Below are 23,312 nucleotides of genomic sequence, written 5' to 3' on the forward strand. Positions count from 1 at the left end.
CAGAGGCTTGGTTGACAGTGATTTTGAGCAAATTAAACCAAAGTTCCCAAAGTGGAAGCATATGTGTGACGGCAGCTCAGATTTCCGACAATAAATCAAAACAACTGATAAACATTGATTTGTAAAAAAAAAAGGTTCAAGGGATTCTACCAAAATACCAAACAACACACAGAATCCCCCAAAAATGTGTACACGTTAGAATCGTGGGTGGTGTATCTTCGGGAAGAAGCGGCTTGGGAATGTTTGAGTTGCAAGTCTTGTTGAAACTTAGCATTCTTGGGAGGTTATATTGCTTGAAAGGTCTTTGGGATTGCTCGCATCTTCCCTTCCCTGTTATTAAGTGAAAACGAAGGGAGGAAGTAAGCAAAAGTGTCGGGGTGGTCTTTGGCGCTCCATAATGAGCAGCACTTAACTTTGTTACTGTGCTCTTGACCTTCCAAGACTAAATATGGTCCCAGAGACAGCCAACCTGGTTATTACGCCTTGCAGCACCTTGTCTAACAGGATATTATAATTGCCCCGTGTCTCCTGCCATCTCAAACTTTACTAAAAGGCCCCGTAGAGTAATTTTTGTGATTACCAAGTGATTATAATTTCACACAAAGGAAATATCATAGTGCCCGTGATTAACTTCTACTTTGTCATATGTAATTCTTGCAAGTGGGCTGTGAGATGGTACAACGAGCCTTGAGGAATTGAAATACTCTTCAAAGACCTGACTACTTTAAAAAAATTAACTGTTGTTAGACATTGTTGCTCTGGAAATATGTTCCTTGAGCATTATATAGCCATCGACCGTCATCATTAATCATCCTTTCGCGACGACCTGTCAGAGTCAAAATAAAGCAGGTCCACGGTCAGACCGGCCTGGGACCACAACGTCCAGCTTGGTTGACTTTCTTCAGTAGAAGTATCCAAGAAAAAAAATGCCAAACTTGCGGTCTGTCTTTTTAGCCGGAGCCAGAGTGCCAGCACTGAGGAGGATCAGGGCGGATCATCGCTGGTTTTGTCAAGATTGTTTGTGGTTACTAGATTGCTAGTCTGACACTGCCCTTATGTTTCTTCTCAGAGAGCAAAAAGTTCAGAGCCCCAACAAAAAAGAATTGGACTGACTTGTGGAAGAAGTGTAATCTGGAGCCAAAGAAGCAGAACTCTAAAATTATAATGTAGCAATGAATAAAGAGCTACACAGATACCAGATCTTAGGCTACTGCAATCGAGTTACGTGGCACAAGTTCATCTGTTCTCGGGTGAACCCTGCAAAGACTGTCGCTTGTCACTTATAATTCTGGAACTTTGTTTGTTGTAAAATCTAATATGAGAAACTAAATACAAGTCAGTTTCTATTACGCACTCAAAGACCCCCAGACCAGAACACCATACACACCCATTCCTTCATCAGCAGGCACAGTAACCAGACAAAACAGACGGAACGATCATTGAAAGTTTCCCAAAATACCTCTTGAAAAGCATGCAGTGTAACTTGTATTTTTCTTCAGTGGTTTTGGACAACTCCCCATCTCGCATCCATCCTTCCTTCATCTTGTCACCATCATAAATCATTATCTGTCTAAGCGGGTGGAGTAGCTGATTACTTTGGAGAAAGTCACCGTGTAATTTGACTAAGTAGTACTTTCACCTAGTGTATTGATGGTAAACTGTTTGGCTGGTAAAAAAAACTTGTAAAAGAAGTTAAGAAATATTTCTGACTTGAAAAAACTTTTCTCCTTCCCTGTGAGAATCTGTTAGTTTGGGGAGGGATGTTTTTTTTTTTTTTTTTTGTCAATGTCTCCTTTCAGAGGGGCTGTTTGCAATGTAGTCCAAGGGGAGTGATGACCACAAAGGGCTCTTTGAGGAAAAGAGCTGACCCCATCCTCCCGTCTCACCCAACTTGTTAAATACCAGCAACTCGTACATTTCGCTTTCACCCGAGGTGGAGAAGAAACGTGTATTTCCCTGATATTGGCCTCATTGTGGGAAGCCAGTCAGTGTAGCCCCATTTGTAAAATATAACCATAAGTGATGGGAAGGTCAGATTTTGTGTACTTTTTTTTTTCCTCGGAAGGGAAATTATTTCTGAGATATTTAACAAATTAAATTGCGTCTCTCTAAACATAACACATTCCGACAGATTTCTCATCTCCCAACTACTGTGCAAAGATAAACAAACCTCCTAACTATTGTGCTTTAACATTCCTTATGTGAGCAACTCATCATCATAGCTTGTCACGCCAAACAGCCAACCATTCTCGGGTGTTCTGATTCACATTCAGCAAGTCAGCGTTGCTCAGGCTGCATGATCTCGGAGGATATGCTCGATGGTCTGGGCTGATGAGTTGTCGATTTAATCGTCACACCTCAAAATAGAAATCTGAATAATCAAATCTCAAATCTGTTTGATTTTTATTACATTTTGGCAATAAATTAACAAGGCAATTTTCAGAGTTGTAAAATCCATTCACACATTTTTTTTCTTAGGTTTTGTTTTGAAAATGAAGATGAACTTTCAAAAGGCAGGTGACAGACCTTCAAGTCACACAGTTTAGATAAAATTCAAGGCGAGTTCAGGTAACCTGTTTTATATTTCTGCTGTGCAAAATATGAGAATAGATGATTGAACCACAAACACTTTAACTCTCTTTCATCACCAAAAGAATTGTTGGTGTACCCTGCTAGCAAAACGACTTTGGTGTACCTAATGTGACAATTCACCACGTACCCACTTCCCATTTCCAGTCAACACTCTGTCTGACAGAGATTGGCTTCATGCATTCACTCAACTTTTTAAAGCAAATAGCTTTAAAAAAATGCATAGCTACAAAACAGAGGTACAAAACAAAGCCATTTTTTTTTAGGGGTCGATAAAGGACACGGCGATGTAGCGTGTGCCGTTGGTGGTGGGTAGACCTTCGTGGAGATGAGTCAGTCGTCCTGGGTGCATGAAGCTCCATCCTTTCCTCGGCGAGTCTACAGAACAGTTGTACCGATGGAAACGGCAGCCGCCACCCTAAGAAGTGTCAAGACGTGCTTTCAAAACAGTCTCAGCATGTTGTCAGCTATTTGACACTTACCTGAAAGTCTTTGTCTTTGTTATTGAGGGCAATGTTGATAGTGAAGGTGGAGGAGTCATGGTGGGGCCTCAGGTATGATTGTCTCTCTGGAGTATATTTGACTACAAAGTTCATGAGTGCGTAACCCTGCAACGGGATGGAAAATACATCAACTTAGTTGTCAACGCTGTCTTCATGTATCACAAAGTTACAACATGTGCATGTCCAGGCCTGTTTCTTGGGGGACTGCCAACTTTTTTATACTACTGAAGCTATTGGCCATTGAGAATACAATGTGTCAGAAATGTTCCAGGACCTATGTCATACAATGCAAGTCTTCAAAGAGCATTTGAATTTGAAATACCTTTTGTGACACCACCCCTGGCTACATCTCTGAGGCTTTACACACCTTGGTATAGTATCCGGAGAAAACCTTCAGCGTGACAGGCGCGATAAACTCTTGGATAAAGTGAAGCCACTCCTTGTCAAATCCGATTTGCTTCATGTGGATGTCATCCGTCGGGACTGTCTCATAGCCACCGGTAATCCGCTTGTCCTGTTGAACACACACACACAAAAGTACACAAATTATAGTTATTAAACTTCCTGGAGTCCGATTGACAGATCCACCTGGTTATTAGGTTTAAAAAGTGCTGAGTCGCTTAAACATTCCCACATAGACAATTTCTGAGGACTTCGGTGTGACAATGAGCCAGTCTTGTCAGTTCACTGCGTTTAAGTGCAATTCTTGCGACCTAACCTTCCTACTACTCCCGGTGGTGGGACTTTAATTACCAATATCCTAAAAACTTAAAGACATTATAGATGTAATCAACAAAACATCATAATCCCTTTTTACGACTGTATTCAAGGCGTATGGGCAATCATAAACTAAGGCAGTCCATTTTCTTTTCACATCTGGTCAATATACAACCCTACAGCCCCCAGCAAAAAAAAAAAAAAAAAAGCTACCTTCAAATTTACGGCCCTCTATCAGACAACAAAGACAAGCACCTCATTAAAAAAATGTTTATAAGTCTTCAAAGGGGATGCCCCTAATACTTTGCTCTTTTGTTATAGCTGTTTGCTTTTTGTTTATTTACTCCTGCAGGCACCATTTCTTTGCAGTGAGACAAAAACATTATTTTTCTCTCAAATGGGAATACTGCGGCTAATGGAGGAAACTCTGAGCACATGCATTGGGCATTAGCGTACACAAAGATGTCATTGAATGATTGAAAAGAAAATATAATGGGTCACAGTTAAAATATGCAGTTCTTTAGTCAACGCTTCATTGATCTTAATGCTTAACAATTTCCTCCTTTTTCTTATTTGCCATCCATTAGGAACATCTTTGAAAAGTTCCCAGTAGTTTTTTCACTCTTTAAAAGTCAGAACTCTCTCGAGGCCTGTGTTCCAAGTCATGCGGTTTTCTACAGTATTTAAAAGGTTATTCTTCGGCCAGAGTCTCTGGACTGTTTTTGCAATGTCTAATAGATCCAAGCAAATATTTATTAGTTCCCTCCTTAGACCATGTCGCATCCCTTCCACCAAATGCAATAAAGAACAAACTAGCCGAAGGTCAAATTCTCCCAAACATGAATGACTTTGGTTTATTTTGCATGCTGCCGGCAGATGCTGGAATGAACAACAGGCTAGCGTGAGTGTGTGTTCAGTGAGGCGGCGCTAGCAGGACTGACCTCATGCTTGCCACCGGACCACGATCCGTGGTTCTCCATCTCTTCCACTATTTCATCACAGGCCTTTTCTGTGAAGATCGGGAACCAAAACACATCTGGACAAGGCTGCAGGCCAGACACACAAAGACTAATTTTTAAGCCCCACCTTCACCTTGAGTTGTTAATAGTGCAATACTGATTATTTATATGAAAAACAGATGGTCCATGTACGGCATTCAGCCAGACTGTATTGTTATCAGTAAAATAAACACAAACCTCTTCCAAATAGTTTTCAGTGAAAATTTTCATGTAGTTTGGATCGATGTACTTCTCCTTCCAGTCCTGCAAAGAGTAATTCATATCAGAGGCCGTTTGTTGGACTATTTGATGACCTGAATACCAGGCAGCACTAATCCTCTAGCAGTCTCCCACGGTGCCACATGGCACGTTAGGAGTCACATCTCATGACTTGATTCTTTTCATTACGGCTGCAAAGCTTCACAGGTGGTAGCGCATTAGCTCTGCAAATGAAAGGTAGCGGCGGTAGTTACTTACCAGGGGGTTTTCGAATATCTGCCACAAGTCACTGTTATAATGAGAAGTGTTATAATTGGCCAAGGAAAGGAGCCTTCCATACTCGTGGCGGTTTGTTAAGTACATGAAGACTCCCTGCAGCAGACAGGAAAGAGGTCGTTACCCACCAGGCAGAAAATGCACTCTTTAAAATGTCTCACATAAAAGTCCAGCTGAACATTATTCATGCTTCTACGTAAACACAATGATTGGTTAGCACTCTGCTAGCAAATCGACATTTTTTCTGTTTGTCCGACTTAGGTAGAGCAGAAACAGAAGCCATATAAATAATCTAAGATTATTTATGGGTGGTATAAGAGTGGTTTAGGAAGTTCATACGGGTGTCGGTGGCATGGGAACAGTTCAGCGTGGGGGTTGGTAAGGTTAAAGGAAGGGCAGGAGAACAGGGGATAGAGGGGGGTGCAATCTCAGGAGCAATATTCCCCTTTTGGACTCAAAATCAGACTAGGCTTTGTCAGGATCATGAGCAATGTGATTATTGCCACAGTTGCCAATTGGCCATCATCAAAAGCCAAATACATTGGATGAGAAGAGCCTAGTCTGATGTCGAGATGAAGCAGTTTCACAGTCAAGCATCAGGACAGGGGTCTTGAATATGTAATGATTTTCAATGTACTTTCTCCTCCTTGATTCTTGGGACAGCAGATCTGGTTAAGTTTCAGAACCTTCAACTCGACGACGAATTCATGTTTCCGAAGAACTGCACTTGTACACAATACTTATTATGAAACACTTCAGCATCCACCCAAAGATTAGAACAAGCCGAAGCTTGGAATGGCTTCTGAGTGCTAACCCGTTTGGAAATGGATCTTTCAGATAACAACAGTAATCAAAACAAATGGAAACCTTTGGGGGCCTGAGCATATGGAATGATTCCGGAGAAGGGGACTCTTTTTCTCTCTGACTGGTCTAAAATGAAGGAGAGGCATCATGTAAATAGGATAACATGAGTTATTATTTCAGATCAAGACACAGAGCAACATGAGGAAATGCGCCTGCATGGGAAAAAGAAGCAAGATTCCCTCTGAAGCGGATGCAAAAGACTCCAAGTTGGAAATAGACCTGATGTAGTGCAGTGCACAGGTTGCATTTCAACAGCTTGAAGCAATGACGACAAACAGTTTGGATGTTAAAAAGTTGAAAAACATGGATCGGGCCGTCGTCAGTTAGCAGTTAAAAAAACATGTGACCAAGAAAGACAACACATAAAGCTGACCGTTACATGAACACAGTACCATCATGCCGTCACGACACATAAAATGCGTTTCAAACGTATACTTGCCATTGATCACATTCCATTGTGCTGTTGACTTTTTGATAGGGTCATCATTCATAGCATTGCTATTGCTCTCAAATGTCTTTTGGAGAAGCATAAATACATCAAAAGCCATCCTTACCACATCTCTGGTATGTTTACACATTGCCATATCGGGGTCCAGTTTCTCAAGAACAAAGTAGTTCCTTTCTTTCAACTCCTTTCTTAGAACGTCACCCTTGACCAGGTAGATATGCGCCATGTAAGGAATGTTCCATACACCCCTGGAAACAAGGCAAAATAAAACTCTTCTCGCTATTGTCACTCAAATGTGACTAGCTGACATTCATGTGGAGATTTTTTTTGTTGTAATCCACAAGACAAGGTGTGTGGTATGGCGACGTGATGATTTAATGCTGTTTTCATTTGGCCTCACAGGCCTTAACCTTCATGGATGGTCGGTTTTAATGTTGTCGGGGGCACTGTTTGTTCCTTTGCCCTCATCTGGCCGAGGTTATAAAACTGTTTTTAGACACAAGTGACTCGAGCCAGTAAAACTTGGTACATTTGCCAGCCGTCGGTCATGATGAGATTTAGTGACGGTGTGCCATCTGCTAGTTGTATTTTGTAGCTAGCGGTTGGTGATGCGGCACACGTGCAGATGTTCAAAAGCATCGTACTTACACTCGTTTTCTCTGCACAATGTCAACGTAATCTTCCGAGCGGGCGTAATAACCGTCCAGACTCAACGCGCCCCAGAAGTTGGACCACAGCTTGTTGTGGCGAGTGACGAGGGGACCGATTATCTTCCTGTAGAAGAAGAGACTTTGTCAAGATGCTTCTCCACTTATGCTACTTTTGTTTTTTTTTGTTCTTTTCATTGGTAACTTGACAGTCAGGAGAGAATTCTCCCTCTCCCTCAAAATAACCCTGGAAGACTTTTGCTTTGCATGCATTGCTCAGCTAAGGCCGTCGTGACATGTCGTTTGTGGGATGCTTTCTTTGCATTTTATAGGTTGCAGAAAGGAGACAGGAGTTTGCATGTTTGTATTTTTGCCTAACGCAAAGTGGCACTTCGGGGTTAGCGCTGTAGACTCTTTCGCCGTTTCCATGTGGTCGGGAAAAACAGGAAACCGGCGCGGATTATTTTTAAACTCAGTTGCTCCGTTGCGATGCGCCTGTGGTTTTACCACTCTGAGAATAAATTCAACAGTCTCGTGAACTTAACAGCAACACAAGAGTTTTTTCCAGTTACCTGTTCTGCTCGATGAGAAGCTTCAGAGTCTGTGCGTTGGTGAGCATCACGTCTGAGTCAATGCTGAAGTAGAAGTCACATGTGGCATCCTGGCGACAAAGATCCCTAAAGACAAAAAGAACCACATTTCTCAAAGCCAGGGGGCGCTAATATTTTGTCTGATCAACTCAATCGTTAAAGGCAGTGAAACATTTAAAGAGCCATGAACTAATCTGAGGCTTGTTTTACATACATGGCCATGTTTCTGGCCTCTCCTTGGCTGAGATTTTCTTCTGGTCCAATGACTTTTAAGCTGCCGAACTTGTTCCGGTGTTCCTCCCAAAACTTCTGCAAGTGCCTTTCGTGGTAAACCTCCTGAGAATCGGGAATCATAAGTTAGAAAGCCATTCATAGAAAAAACGCTTGAAAACAAACAGGTGGCAGATCCGATTGTACTCGTACTCACATTATTGTGGACAAAAACCTTGAGTTTATCTTTGGGATAATCCAAAGTAATCAAACGTTGGAAGAACTCTGAGAGAAATGGCGTCGGGTGCTCAATAAAGATTCCAAGGAGGACGTTGGGGTACTCCTGTTGAAATTGAGCAGAACAGATCAGTGAAATTTCAAACATCAGGTCCGGCAAGTGGCGCACTATTTAGCATAAATCATGCAAACGTTTGACACCACACATTAGCTCTGTTTATACTTTGAAATGGCATTCTCATCAGTTGAGCTTTTTGGTTTACTTTCGTGTCGCTTTGCTATGGGACTATACTGGTTAAAGATGCATTCCAAAGAAATCCCGCACAGATTGTTCATTTCTGCTCGGGACTGCCACGTATGACTTTATATTTGGTCAGTTTGAAAAAAAGGAATTAAAGAGCAAACATTTTCTCAGGAAAATCTGCTTCAGCCACTAAAGTTCACCCCAGTCTGCAATCCGTGACCAGTTCATAGCAAGGCTCTGGGACAGGGATGAAACGGGACACAAGCCGAGGCATCTAATTTGAAGGTTTGCAATGTCTGGCTTTAAGGCACACGATGGGAGTCTTAAGAATTCTGCCAATGTGCAAGGAGGGAAAGAAAATGAAAGTAACCCTGAACACAGTGTTTATACACAAAATAAAGCATTGGGATGCGGTTGCCGACCTTGTTAGTGTCTTGGCAGGAAAACTCAAATTTTTTAGAAGAATTTCTAAGCAAAACACAGTTTCTGTATATCCTCAAAATCACCATTAGATTAATTATTGTTTTGAATCAGCTTCAACTGTTTCGAGACACAATTTCTTTTCACAAGTGTCACAGGGCTCTTAAATAAAATATTGTAAATCACTGTTGAGCAGTTCTCTTCGTGTTAGTAAATAAAAAACTGGATCCATATGTTCCGGTTCTAAATGTTGTCATCACTAAGCAGACACGTAACTTGAAACGTTTCCAAGTTCCTGCCATTGCAGACGTTGGCGCTCTTTGCTGAACTCTGTGACATATTTTCCACATGAGCATTCTAACTGGAGATTGTGGACAAAACCCTATACTGAGCAGCCCACAAAAAAGGAAGGCCGGTCAGTAGTGACACCCCTTTAAATGTTCCCTTCAGAAAACCACACAAGCCATATCCTTCACCACAGCCGTGCCGGGCTTTCTCTTGCCTGAGTAATTTCCCTTGCACTTATGCTCTTTTAAAATGATCCAAAGTACGTAGGTCTATTATTTCTGCAACGAGGATGTGGGTGGCAGCAATAGTCTTGCTTATCTATTGCAATAGGACAATCAAAACCTTACTCAGACTGTCTAGACAGATGGCCGGCAGGCAGTGTTTCATCCTTTCCTTAAAGCCTCGAGGAGGTGTGTTGACGATAAATGTTCCGCAAGACCGATGGGAAGAAAAATGGGACCTACTTTCAACTGAGAAATATCCACGACATCATTGTCACAGTGGCTGCAGCCGTGTTCATAGTTCCACGTGTTGGGCACGTAGTTGGCCAAGTAGTTCAAGTAGATCTGCGTGGGAGGGAATTCGGTTACGGACGATTAATGATGGCATAAGCAGTAATTTGAGCATTTTTCCTGGGTGGGGAGATTTATTTTAATATGGCCGTAACTTGCTAAAAATATTGCATCTTAAAATTACACAGTAAAGAGCCAGTCGAGACCATTTATATGAGAGATGCTGAGCACACAATTCTCAGTTTCAGCAAATTATAATATTTTGATTGTGAACTCAGAGAGACTCAGCTATAGCTATCCTGCTTGGGTTGATGTCAAGGGTTCTACCATCTTAAGTTTATTCTGCAGATGTTTGAAATGTCTGGTTAGAATGACTCAACAGTTTTGGCTCAGGGGTTTCAGCGCCTTCTTTGATCGTCCCTTTCAATCTACTGCGATAATTTTGAAGCATAACTCGTTGAAGACAATCATTTGTGACTCACTTTGGTGTTCCTGTTTCCATGGACAATCACTGGCAGAGAATCGTACGCCGTGTTTCTCACTCTCACACGGTTGTTTCCAAATTTGAGAAGCACTTCGTCTGTCAAAAGCGGATAGACGAGTTACATCAGAGCTGGTTACGGAAATTGACATAACGCATGAACAAAAACTGCAGTTCTTTATTACTTAAAGAATAAAGAGCCAAAACACCACACATTTAGCAAGAAACAGAACTTTATGTAATTTCTCACCGATTGCCCCGTGCAGGTTCTGGAAAATCTGGCACTTGTGGTCTAGCGTCATGTTGAGGGTGTCCTAACAGATAAATTAAATCTTGTTTGGCTGAGGAAATGTCATTATTTGCAATTAATTATTCAAGTTTTCAATGCTTACTCTTTGGATTGGATCCACAAATATTTTCGTGTAGAAGAGTTGGTCATCATCATTGTCGTGAAGGTTCCACTGCGAAACTATTCGGTTGATGTATGGGGCATAGCCAATTATTCCTGAAAGTGATAAACAGCGAGAGAATTAAAAACATACATGTATAACTAGCATGTATGGTGGACCATAAAGTCCACCAAGTACTTCACCATATGATTTAAAAGTCTGCCAGGAGTGCACAGAGGGCATTGTGTGCTATTAAAACACATCTAAATGAATGTTGTCATGGCAATCTTTCTTCCCGTCTGTTCCTATACTATCCCAAGGACGCTGACCGCAAGGACTGATTGCAGGGTTGAGACTATCATTTAGAAAAGCTTACGGCAACTATAAACAAGTCGCCATGTCAGTTGATGAGATGTTGGATCGAATGATTCCCAACTCTGTGACGTTATGGTAAAACCCAGTAGATTGGTTCCTAAAGCTTAAAGCTTTGTTAGTTTATTTTTCATGACATTGTTGGTCTACTCCTGAAACAAATGTGGATCTTGATTCCAATCCAGCAAAACTCTACTTCAGTCAAAAAGATCAAACGTTGAACTGGTCACTTTGGTCGGAGCCATGAGAGTGCTGGCCTACCCAGCAATTTCAGAAAAACAACGACACATTAGGGGAGCCAAGACAAAGCCACATGTCATGTCTCTGAAAATGAATGCTAAAAGCAGTCTGTGATCAGAGTGAAGGCGGCCAGGCCACATTATGGGAGGTCGCAGCATGTTGATGACCACGACAAAAGTAGTCATTATGTCTCTTGGATACATAGCAGGACCCAATCAATATTTTTTTGTGTTTTTTTTTTTTCTTGCTTTGAGTTACCCAAATCTTGGTGTGCAAAATAACTTTCACGATATAATTCCAAGTATTTTCCTATATTGATATAGTAACGCTTAAAAGTCGTTGGGCAAGTATGTCACGCGAATGAACTTATCTCCGTTCCAAAAAACAGCCGCGACAGTCAAAATACACGTTTGTTTTAAAGCAAGCTATAATGATATACATTTTGTGGTTTCGTGTTTGTTGGCATTCCTTGGAGCCGTTCTACCACTTAAATATTGAACTTGTCTCAAGTAGTTGCAGTGATAAGCGGTCTCCCCACTATAAACTGTAGATTATGCTTCATCGGATTTTATTGTCAATGAAAGGGTCCATAAAAGGCTTGAGGCTGAAGTGGGTGTGACGGGATTGTAAGACAAATAATCATAGCTCGACACTCTGTTGCATCATCCTGTCTGGTCAACATCATCTTGGCAAAAGCATTTCCAAATACAATGCACATTCTGAGCATACTTGGAATGTTTTGCAACCCACCTCCTGAGCTGAGGAAGCGCTTGCCACTACGGACCGACGGGTACTTGTCAGCCAGTCGCTTATCTGGCCATATCACTCCCTCTGCAGCAAAAATGACTTTGTGATTGGCTTGCTGGAACTTCCTGAGAATCTCCTCTGATCCCCCGGCAAAGATAAGATCGTAGCTAGAATGGAGAAAATGGGTATGTTGAAAAGCAGACAGAAGCTTATTTTCTCTGTTTAAGGTCAGTTCGTTACCACTTTGGGCCCTTCTTAATCCAGGTAGACACAAATCTTTTCTCAAACAAGAGGACATTCTTCACGTCGGCATTCCTTCAACGACCTTTAGTTAAGCCGTGTTGATGCTTGCTATGACAGATGGGAGGAATTGTGCCAAACTGTTTACTTAGGACGACTTGGGAATTCCAGAGCTTCCTCAGACTCAAACCTACATTGAGTCCCAATAAATTTAAGTAGTGTAGATTTGCAGAACATTAAAGATGGCTCTGTGGGATTATAATTGTCAGTCTTCCAAACCGCATCGACACGGTTTTGTCAACTCGTAAATCATCGAGCACGCAAATGCGAGGTGCTTTGCACCATAATAACACCTTTGACTCATGGGATTCTGAAAAAACGCCTCTCTCGGAAAGCTTTCCAAGTAATTATTGCTGTCAGTGGCATGATGGAGCCAGACCTGATGTGGGTATTTAAAATAAATTAAAGACGATATCCTCCATCAAGCTCAAATCTCAAAATGTGACATACCTATCTACAAAGAGGACCACAAGGTCATCCTGGTCAGCTAGACCTTCCATGGCCTCCTTCAGTAGTCTGACCTTTTGTCCTCCACCGATAGAGCGTCCAACGTCACCACCCTTCCATTGTTCTCCCATTCCCAACACCTGCGGCAGGAGTCAAGTCAAATAAATAGGGACATATTTTTTGAATGTGCAAACAATATGTACCGAGTTTAATCACTTCCTTCCATGATGCCAATGTTGCATTGCTAACTGAACATCTCACCTTCACAGTGTAGTTGAAATAGTTTGCGGATTGCACGAAGCGGAGGAAGCCATCTGTTTCTTCTGTTGCCACGGTTAGCACAAGCAGGTTTTCTGGATGGGAAAGAAAACCAGCTGATTGATTTGCTTAGAATGTTAAACTCTGCGTGTCAAAAGCAATATAGCAGAGCTGCTCTCGGACTTCTGATGTAGAGTAGTGTCGGAAGGCAATCTTCCCATCTGCATTTAGGAAAGACGTTATCTGTGCTGTCATGCTGCTCTGTAACATGTTGGAAACAAATGGCTCCAATATCCTCAGTATTTGCCGACAGGGGATTTTGATTTTTTTTCCCATGAATGTAACTTACAACTAAATGACAGAAAATGCACGTTACTGCAGATGATGCATTGCTTTCAGCCAACTGGAATTTTCTTGACGTTCACTTACTCTCCTGTGGATTTGTGTTTACTTGGCCAGCGTGAACTATTTTTCTATGTATATGTCCACTGTTTGAGATAAACGAACAAGTGGTTGTTTTCTGTACAAACAGCTGCCTGCTCTGGCAGAAAAAACTGAATGGGCCGCTGAGTAAATTTGAGGACGAGGGCAGATAAATAATGAGCTCCTGAAGGTCCCACGGAGAGTACAAATTGACACAGGTGCGGGACAGTAAGCTGTCATCTGACCCTTTGACATCCTGGCTCTTGTGAGAAGATTCTTGTTTTGATGTGGGTCTCCTGCAGTAGAACTATAGTCACCTTGTTTTTAATGGCGATCTGTTCGATGACGCTGAGTTTAACGGTGGTAAGGCCTTCAACGTTGAGCTGCAGTAACGCTAAACTAGCTAGGCTTTGTGCGGTCTGCAGTTTCGCTTTTGTAGGCTTATCAAGCCTGTAAGCTACTCATAGGGGAGGTCGCCTAGTGAGAAGATGACCCCTTGTGAGAAGATGACCCAAGGTGAAAACAATTTTAACATCCCAGAAGAGCTTTGGCTCAAGATGTTTGGACAACTCCCTGACATGGTCAGTTCGTGTAATTACAGCTAGATAAGTCAGCTGATGTCATTAAAAGGAATTTATTGGCCAGTGTCTCTGCTTTGCAGCCATCATGCTTTACTGTCCACTTTAATTGAAAATAAATGGGCCCATCATGTCAATTAGAAAGAGATAAGCTGACACTTTCCAGCGGGTAAACACAAAGGTGAATATCGTCTTGGTTCTAAAAACAGATGAAACCGACACTTTTTTTTTCTTCACTACCGAGACAAGACATTTTTGGAGAATCTTTCAGGTGTTCCATACACAGTTTTTGTTGGAACAAAAGAAGTTGTCGGGAAAGACATAACTTTTGGACAAATAGCTTCTCCGTCAGACTAAACACTAGGTGTCCACAGAAAGGAAGGCATTGGATTTTGAGCTTCTCACCCCCCCCCCTCTCTCACTGTACCGCATTTGTCCAAAGTAAACGTTTCACACTTTGATGCATAAATGGTGTGACTCACAGGTTCCCGCAAAAGCCACCTAGGCGGGAGGAAACGCGAAGCATGGGAACGTCTTCATGAGAATAACAGAATATTTCTGACATCCAAATCCTCCCCCACCCACCCATTTGAATGTTTTGAAGTGATATGCATCCTCTTACATGTGATATAAGTTTGTAACAAATTTGCAACACAAGTTACATGCAGCTACTGTAAGCCGAGCACTCCATGTGTTTGCAATTATCTTGGTTTAACCGACAACGGGAAAACAAACGAACCAGATTGCTGACTGCCCTGACATTGTTTTGGTTATCCACTGCGCGAGAAATAACGTTTATTTTCAAATTAAAAAGTCATCGCAGTTAACGGAATAGTAGCAAGACCATAACGAACGGCGTGAATGAATTGCTGGAAAATGCTTTCATAGCAAATTGAGAGTGTCTTTTGTTGGCTGTGTTCACTACAAGATTTAATTATCACGTCGGATAGTCATTCAGAAATTTTCTGTGACTTTTTTGGAAGGATTTTTATGATTCAAAAAGTCGAACGGCCCTGATGTTGTGCAGTTTGGTATTGGGCTGAAACAGTTTTTTGAAAGTCTGTTTAAAATGGAGACATAAAAAAAATCAGACAATACAGTACATATTTGTCTGAAAGAGGAGACGCTGGACAGACATTTTGGGCGAACCCCTGGCGGTGTTCTGATGTATGATTACAGGCGTGGTCTGCCAAAAGAGTTGTTGCTGTGTTTGAAAAGGACTTGGAGACAATGGAGATCGTGATTATACATTTTCAACAGAACCAAAGGTGGAGTTTCCGTTTCTGTAAATTACAGTTGACAAATTTGCACTGTCCAGGAAAAGTTGTCAATTTAGTAAACTGAGGGTTTGTCGCAGTCAAACACAAACGACAACGCTATTCAAAATTAACTTTTCTCGGGTGTCTTTTCATCAATTTTTTGATCCAGCTAAGCTATTTATCGCATTATTGTCAGTTGTAGACATTCTGGGTGTTCATTCAAAATGCTGAATGGTGGTTATATGCTCAGAAGTGTTGTCTATAAGGTCAGTCAAAGGTTTCATTCAGGCAGTCAAACAGTGTGCTGTGGCGGGGCATTACTGTTACTTTCCAAAACGGGCCTAGCCAACAGGTGGCCTGCTTGACCCTGTAGAATCGAGCCCATTGTGCCTCCAAGTCATAGAGAAGCAGTGTGCTGGCGAACACTCGCGCCTAGGTGGCATTTAACCGACAGCCAAGTGCACCCTGCAAACTTTGCAGCCGGCATAATAACACGTCGTTTGCAAGTGGCTGCCACGCTTCTCATAATTTCGTCCAGGCGGGTGTATTAACCCAGCTTTTTATGGGCTTGCTATGTTGATTTGGCATCACTTTTAAGCATGGGTGGGGAAACCCGCGGTAATTGGACCATAAAAGGACCGTTAAGTATTTGATAAGGTCTACCATGCAATTCAAAAAATAAATACAGGGGTACCTTGTGTTCAACGATAAAGTGCCTTTTCACAAATAAACTTTGTGCTTTGTTGACTATTGATCAAGTTTCAGCATGTGACCCACTGTTGGACCCGACCCCTCAGTTTGACCAACCAAAGTGGCCTTAGGCATTGGTAGCCTGTTGCAGGAGCAATAAAAAGTCATAAAAGTTAAGAGCTTCTCTGCTGTGTTGACATATCTCAAACTTGCATCGCATGCACATTGCTAGTAGTACAAAGAAATTGTTACCGTGGAGCTTCTTACCGTTGGGAATAGGCGCAAGACCCCGTGTTGTCTCAGTAGGCATGACCGCTTTTGCACACCACATCCAGTAGCAAAACACAACGCAAAACTTGAGGTACTCCATCCTTGTTAAAGTGCGTCGTCCCAAATGACGGACTAGAGTTGACCTGACCTAATTGCCTTCGAGCCCGGCACGAGGCGGTCCCAGTCACAAGCAAAACCCCAGAGAGTCCTTTTCTTCTTTTGACTACACACTCTCACAATAAAACATTTAAGAAGTACAGTAATAGTGAGGGGATGGGGAAGGGGGTGGGGGGGGTAGCTCCAAGTTTGTTAATTGCTGATGCAGCGCTGCGCGGTCCAGATGGAGCGGCAGCGTGTCGGAAGGTTCGGATGAGGAGGGAGGGAAGATAGCAGCGGTGCCTAACACGCCGACGTCCTGCGTGAAAGTGTGTCCGAGTGCAGCTGTATTTGAGCCCCCAGCAGACCCTGCCCCTCCTTTCCTCTCTCCAGACTCCAATTACACCCTCCCCCTATCCACACCACTCCCTCTTCTTTTACACTACACTCTTTATTCAGTGGTGCTAAAAACAAAATTTGAATCAGTAAGAATGGACTGTGACTGAAAATGTTTTTTTTTAATTTTTTTTATTTTTTTTTTATGCGCCCCTGATGTGTCGGCGACCAGTCTAGCGTGTTCCTCGTTTTTCACCCAAAGTCAGTTGATTGATAAGATTTGAGCTGAGAATATTTTAAAGACTCTATTCCCCCCCCCAAAAAAAATGTTTTGGGCACAGTATTATGTTTTTGTCAGGTTTGATGCAGCGCTGCTTTGGGGTGTACTGTATGTCAGTGGAAAGAATTTGTCACTGCAATTACAGGAACCCGACTGTTAAATGGGCAGTAATGAGGATAAGTGTGCAGTAAATGGATTTGGAATACAAACAGGCAGAATTGGAGGGTGTGTCGAGCTTATTTGATTTTTCTTAATGAAAAACGCCATCCTAACAGTACAATTCAACTGTTACATACGCCTCAACGCTCCGCTGACCTTAAAACCAAAACTTTGGCTCATTTAGTTCTCATTCCTCATTACGGATGAATGACTTGTCCCATCTGGTAAATCGTTCCCTCCTATGCGAGGCCCCGCTGAAATTGTTTTACTTAATGACATCACAAGGCTGCGGTCCGAATGTGGCGCGGCCTATTTCTTTTTTTCAATTAGAATGATTACTTCTACAATATACCTTGAAATTGTCCATAGAGATCATGCCAGACAAATTTACCGGACACCATTTGACTGTGACTCAGTTTTTCAACAGAACCGGATGATGTTTGGAAATGATTTTGTCATGCTATGACAGTTGCAGCTCTGTGCCAATTTTTCTTGAATTGAAACACATTCAGAAGAACCGGTAATCCACGCGAGTGTCAAGTGAACACAAGCCATGCTGACACAAAGGTTAGCGAACAAGCATCACCTTGATTACACACACACAACAAAGCTCTTTAATGCAGTTGGCTGTAATTGCTGGCTAATCATTTTTTTTATTCAGTGAGTCGTTCCGAAAATAAATGTTTGTTGTGCTGAATCTCTTCTGCATATAGGCAGCACGATAAAAAAAATTGTAGTCTTGCCTCAGTGCACTGGACCCAGTCTTAAAAAAGACCCGATACGAACATTTGGAAAAGCTGGATTTCAATACGCTCTGACAAAGTATCCAAAAGTTCTTATGGCAGATCCAGACAGAGCCATTACTGTGAGACACTACAGGGCTCCTATACCTTTTTTTTCCCCTTCCAAGCACGACTAAAGATCTAGTGGGTCTGTCATGGTACCTTGAGGTACGCCACCACTACCACCACCATAGGGCAATAAAAAAAACGACTTCCTGCCTACACGCGACTTTCCTCTGTTCCTGGCACCGCAGTAGAGACAAGCGGAGTTTGTATTTAATCAGCTAAAAGAAGAAACAGATGATGCACCAGATTGCCAATATGTCTACCTGTGACGACGAATGAGAAACCTTCCTTAGGGAAAGTAGAGTGCAGAACAAGAAAAGTGACAAACCAGCCGCTGTTAAGTGCTTCCTTGAAAGGTGGACGGCCATCAACAATGTCGGACGTCATTTGAACCATAAAAAAAATCCGCCTGTTCTTGTAAAGGATATGCTTAATGCCATATGTGAGCCACGCAACTGTCTGCGGTCTGGCCACTTTGAGTATCGATGACGTTACTCTTCTTTGGTGGTACTTAGGGCTGCATTTTCAATCGCAGCGGCGAGTCGTATTTCTTGGACACTCAGGTCTCGCCTGAAAAGACATAACTATGGCTGGTAAACAATGACATTGTTTTTTTCGAGATTTTTTTTTTTAATTGGCATTTCCATTCAGGTTCATTGAGTGTAGTTTTGAAGAAATTACCTCTAGGGGGCGCAGCATCCATTACAGTATTCTCCACCACAGCCTAACCTAACCAAGAATGCTTGTCATATTTATTTCAATGATTTATTCCACCAACTATTTCAACAAGAAATTTTAACAGACAGCAAAATTCATCCACAATACCAATAAAATCTCCCTGCCACAAAAAACTTAGCAGTAGCATAAAACTATAAAGAAACATGGTTTTCATTTAACCGAACACAAAGCAAACAAAAAACATTTGTAGAAAAAATAAATGCACAGAATTTTAGTAATTAACATCTGTAACTATTCTTCCAAGAGTTTTTGCTACAATACATGTACTTTAAATACTGTGAATTCATGGTGACTCAACACACAAAAAAAATAGTTAGAATCAATTTCAAGTGTACAATTTAAAGTCAGTTAAAAGTGAATGAGCAATCACTGACTCTAAATTCAAGTAGCATGCATTTCAAACCTGAGTCTGTCCCAAAATATATACTCAATGGCATAAATCAGACTTGGCTCCCATCCGGAATGTGATAAGATCGCGACCTCTTGTGGAGGAGGCTGAAAGGTACACTTTAAACCCATCATCTTTTGTGAGTTGAAAATAATTGTTTACATTTCACTTCAAAGTTGACTACTTGAATACTTAAAGCAGTGCAGAAATGTGGAATCACAAAATACACACCCAGTAAGTCCTCTCAAAACACTACATATTCTTTACGTCATCTGCTAATGCCATATAGTCTCACTAAAGCCTCCAAATGACATTAAATAAAAAAAAAAGTCCATAAAGGCCACACAAGCCAAAAAAGCATTAAAAAAAAACATCACTGTAGCTAAAGACTAAAACAAAGCTCGGATCCTTACATCCATGCATCTCCAAGTCGTACTTTCGTCGAACTTTCAATGTTCTTTTGTTGACACGATTGATCGGAGAACATTTGCGACAGGAACAGCTTCACTTTGTGGCTTCGTTCCTTCCAGCAGCGTTGCGTGATAACATTTCGACTCCTTAGTTAGTTGTCTCAAAAAACATGAAATCCTGCAAAAAAAAACTGACGTTAATGGAGAAAACTGACAATGATGCAAGTGCTGAAGTTGAAATGTATGCCACGTCGTAAATTAACCGTGAAAATTGTTTGGGAAATTTTCCCGTTGGAGCACTGGAAGAGCTAGAAAGAGCTGAAAATCTGTTTTGAGTGTTTGGTGAAGCTAACCGCTACAGAGTGTGTGCGCACGGTCACTATGGGAACATTTCCGTCAGCCAGCAAGGCTCCATTGAGGGCTTTGTGACAAATATTCAAGATGTTTTGTTTGACAAAAATGTTATGGATTTGGCAAAACGGAGGAACGAAATCATGCTGGGAAGACCGAACGAGCGTCAATCCTTTTGTATTCCCAGTGGGTTACTTACGATGAGGAAACATGCCCCGATCATGACAGCTTTCAACCTCACGTCCAGGTCCATCGGAAACTGGATTCCAAAGTTGTCGGAATCTGTGAACACTTCCCGAAGGAGGCCCGTCCATTGCTTGCTGATTTTCCCAATCTTGCTGACCTCATCCATGGTCAGGATCTGAACGAAGAGGCGTATAAGATACAAACTGCTGACATCTGGATCTTACTGACACAAATTTAGGTCTTGTTGGTTTCTGAAGCGTGGCGGGATTCCCGTTCGATTCCAGGCTGTCTGCCCGCTGGCCCGCTGCCTTGAGGCTTTGTCTCTCTTAAAGGCAACCTTGCTTCAGTTTCCTTCTCTTCGCATCAATGACCTTGCTGTGTTTAACTTCACCCACCTCAAAGTCCACTTCTGGAAGGCAGCTCCATCCGCAGAAGGGCCCGTGGATCTTAAGGACTGGCTCCATGTGTTCATTGGCCACGATGAATTTCGGGGACAAGGGGTGCCACTGTTGCTTGACGTACCCAACCGTGTTACCCGGAGGGGCCTGCACCTCCAACTGCACAAAGAAAGGCCGCTTTTGGATTGATTCGGTTCAGACGGCAGAGGTACGTGACATGGTCGCACCTCCTGAAGACAGCACGGGAAGAAGCAGGACATGCACTTGAGTGGACGGGTGACGGTGATGATCTCCTGTCCACAGTTGTCCAAGACGTGGATGGAGAAGGGGCGCATGGGACCGCAGCACTGTCGACTCAGGCAGTCGTTCTCCTCGACGGCGTAAAACACATTCTGGCCCACGGAGTTAAGCACCTCATACTTGTTGTTGCTCTCGAATCCCACCAGAGCTGCGAGGACCAACGATAACGAACTCTACTGCGCATGTATGTTTAGTTTCTTGAAAGATCTTGCTGCTTACCTTCAACCACCTCAACTTTCTGTTTGATGAGTAGCTGGTCCACCTAGAAAAGCAGACGCTAAAAATATTACCATGAATACATAGTACAGAGAACCCCAGCTAAAAACTCCAAGTGAACTAAATTTCATGATCCATTTGATACAATCTAATAATTTATGTTTCCCATAGTCTGAATGTTCTGAACTTGTGTGTTTTGCACAGATATCTGTACGTCTACAAATAGACTGAAGAGTGTCAGTACTTTTGCAACCTCTGTGTTTCAATCACCTTATTCTGCTTATAAAATAATAAATGTATATAAATATAAACCGTTTACCTGAGTGAGGTATTCCAATCCAGGCGGACAGCCTGGTATCCCCGGAACCTCGTACATGTTCATGTCTGCTCAATCTAATGAGGAATGACAGTTAATGTTGACATCTGGCGCCCTCTTTCGTTCATTTGAGGGATGACACCCATAAACAAACGGAGACGGATCCAGGGTGGTCTTTTAACACTCCAGCTCTGGATTAATCATGTTTTTTTCGAAACTCAGCAAGGAACGTAAGGCACACTGAACTATAAGGCGCACTATTTGAACTACAATTAAGCATTAGTAAATTTGTTTACAGGGACACAAAATAATGCGCGTTTCTAGGCAACTAAGTGGGTCAAACGCCAACGTCATGTCAGGCGGTGAAATGAGCGTAAGTGCGCGCACCCCACTTGTCACTGTCACGCGCCGCAAGCAGCCGTGCACACGCGTGTCAGATGACGTCACATGCACGCATCTGTGTCGCCGCAAAAAGTGCAGCTACTCACCAATTTTCTGGCCGCTACTCGCATCAATAACGATCCGCTCCGGAACTAAACCCTAAGAATAAACGTCTAATGTCATTGGTCAACGTCACAACACTTCCTTTCAATGCCAGCCAATGAGGAGGAGACAATTTAATAGACTGCGCTGTGTTTACGACTGTCGGATATTACGTCACCAAATAACAATAATAAAAAAACATTAAAATTGTATCTATCTATAGAAAGAAACTTTAACAATAACATTATATTATTACTAAATATTAATTTAGAATGTACAATTTTGAATATTTTCTTTGTAAGTAGTCCCAGCATGTTTAATTATTATAATTAAATATTTTTCTTTCATCTTTATGCACTATTCTGGTTATATCCTTTGTGTATTCACAACAGTTCTCTCAAATGTTAAATGGCCACAAGAGGACAGTATTGAGCTAATAATGTGCAACCTCATGGTCACCACTTAGTGTAATGCACAAATGACCTTTTTTTTTCCCCACATATCAAACACAAAATACAGACACACACACACACACACACACACACACACACACACACACACACACACACACACACACACACACACACACACACACACACACACACACACACATTTGTGCACCGTGCCTCTCTGTTACAAATTGTGTGACGCCAGCGGGTCGACTTTCCCTATTTGCACGTAAAAAATCACCGTATCCCCTCAAGCAGTGCTGATTTCTACCCGAGAAACGCTAATGAGAACAAATGACGACTCGGGCGCAGATTTGCTGACACTTCAGCAGGTTTGCGGCGGCTAAAACCTTCTTTTAATTGATTCGCGTAACACAAATTACCCAAGTGGACCCGCTGTAGCCCAGAAAACAACAACATCAGTGGCGTGTTCTCATAAGACAAATGTAAATGTGGTTATACAACCTGCCTTTTTATACACTTTAGCTATGTTTTTGATTAAGACTCCATCATCAGAATGCCTCTGAATTGCAATGAGGTCTAATTCAAGAACCGTAGGAACAATTCTGTCTTAGCAAAGAGGTATGTGTATGTTTATATTTGTGCATTGTGGTATGAAACCAAAGAGGGTCAGGGCCACACTAAATATATAAAAAAAAAAAAAATAGGAGAATAAGGGGAGTTTCCGCAGCATCAGAAAGATCTCATTGTTTTAGAGGTATCAGTCAGAAAGAAGGGCACAAAAGAATTTCTAAAGAATTAAATGGAACACAATGAAGACATTTATTAAGTGCAGAAAATACAGTGATATTACCGAGAACTGGATGTCCCTCCAAAATGGATGAAAACGCGAGATGAAAAGCGGTTAGGGAGCCTGCCAAGAGGGCAACGGCAAATTTGAAGGGGCTGGCAAGTACCGGCTGTGTGGTACACTTGACAACAATCAGCCGTTGTCTTCATACGTCTGTGCTACGCGTGGGCCAGGGTGGCAAGACTAGACTTGGCAACATTTGAATTCTTCCCAAAAAAATATGCTTCAATGAAACCAAAGTTGAACATTTTTGGATAAAAGATATCTCTGGCGCCAATGCAACACTGCCCAGAACACCTGAACTTTAGATTTCCAGCAACAACCCGTACGA

At 42.1% G+C, this 23,312-nt stretch overlaps 3 protein-coding genes across 9 annotated transcripts in view; 1 reads left to right on the forward strand and 2 right to left on the reverse strand.

Annotated features, from left to right (window-relative positions):
• zic1 (zic family member 1 (odd-paired homolog, Drosophila)) overlaps positions 1–23,312 on the forward strand; it is a 158,989-nt gene that overhangs the window by 68,505 nt on the left and 67,172 nt on the right. The window lies entirely within an intron of this gene.
• plod2 (procollagen-lysine, 2-oxoglutarate 5-dioxygenase 2) lies at positions 2,395–16,487 on the reverse strand. 2 transcript variants are annotated; one of them, XM_085939356.1, is made up of 20 exons: positions 16,214–16,487; positions 13,000–13,091; positions 12,742–12,878; positions 11,995–12,158; positions 10,636–10,748; positions 10,494–10,557; positions 10,245–10,342; positions 9,715–9,816; positions 8,279–8,404; positions 8,066–8,187; positions 7,834–7,938; positions 7,263–7,388; positions 6,721–6,862; positions 6,170–6,232; positions 5,285–5,398; positions 5,006–5,071; positions 4,751–4,855; positions 3,460–3,606; positions 3,072–3,197; positions 2,395–3,007 (listed from the first exon to the last, which is right to left on the reverse strand). In XM_085939356.1, the coding sequence occupies exons 1-20, from the start codon at positions 16,314–16,316 to the stop codon at positions 2,852–2,854; spliced, it is 2,271 nt and encodes a 756-aa protein (XP_085795482.1). In that variant the 5' UTR covers positions 16,317–16,487; the 3' UTR covers positions 2,395–2,851. The 2 variants fall into 2 exon arrangements, with proteins under 2 accessions (XP_085795482.1, XP_085795483.1); XM_085939357.1 differs by lacking the exon at positions 6,170–6,232.
• Positions 18,654–21,840, reverse strand: LOC147041645 (phospholipid scramblase 2). Of its 2 annotated transcripts, XM_085939175.1 has the most exons (7): positions 21,727–21,840; positions 21,242–21,315; positions 20,926–20,968; positions 20,634–20,854; positions 20,404–20,565; positions 20,022–20,183; positions 18,654–19,649 (listed from the first exon to the last, which is right to left on the reverse strand). In XM_085939175.1, the coding sequence occupies exons 2-7, from the start codon at positions 21,302–21,304 to the stop codon at positions 19,620–19,622; spliced, it is 681 nt and encodes a 226-aa protein (XP_085795301.1). In that variant the 5' UTR covers positions 21,305–21,315; positions 21,727–21,840; the 3' UTR covers positions 18,654–19,619. The 2 variants fall into 2 exon arrangements, with proteins under 2 accessions (XP_085795301.1, XP_085795300.1); XM_085939174.1 differs by lacking the exons at positions 18,654–19,649; positions 21,727–21,840 and having other exon boundaries at positions 19,896–20,183; positions 21,242–21,575.

The sequence above is a fragment of the Syngnathus leptorhynchus genome, chromosome 19 (genome assembly GCF_054491065.1).
Source record: "Syngnathus leptorhynchus isolate UIUO chromosome 19, UIUO_Slep, whole genome shotgun sequence".
In the NCBI taxonomy this organism is placed as follows: domain Eukaryota; kingdom Metazoa; phylum Chordata; class Actinopteri; order Syngnathiformes; family Syngnathidae; genus Syngnathus; species Syngnathus leptorhynchus.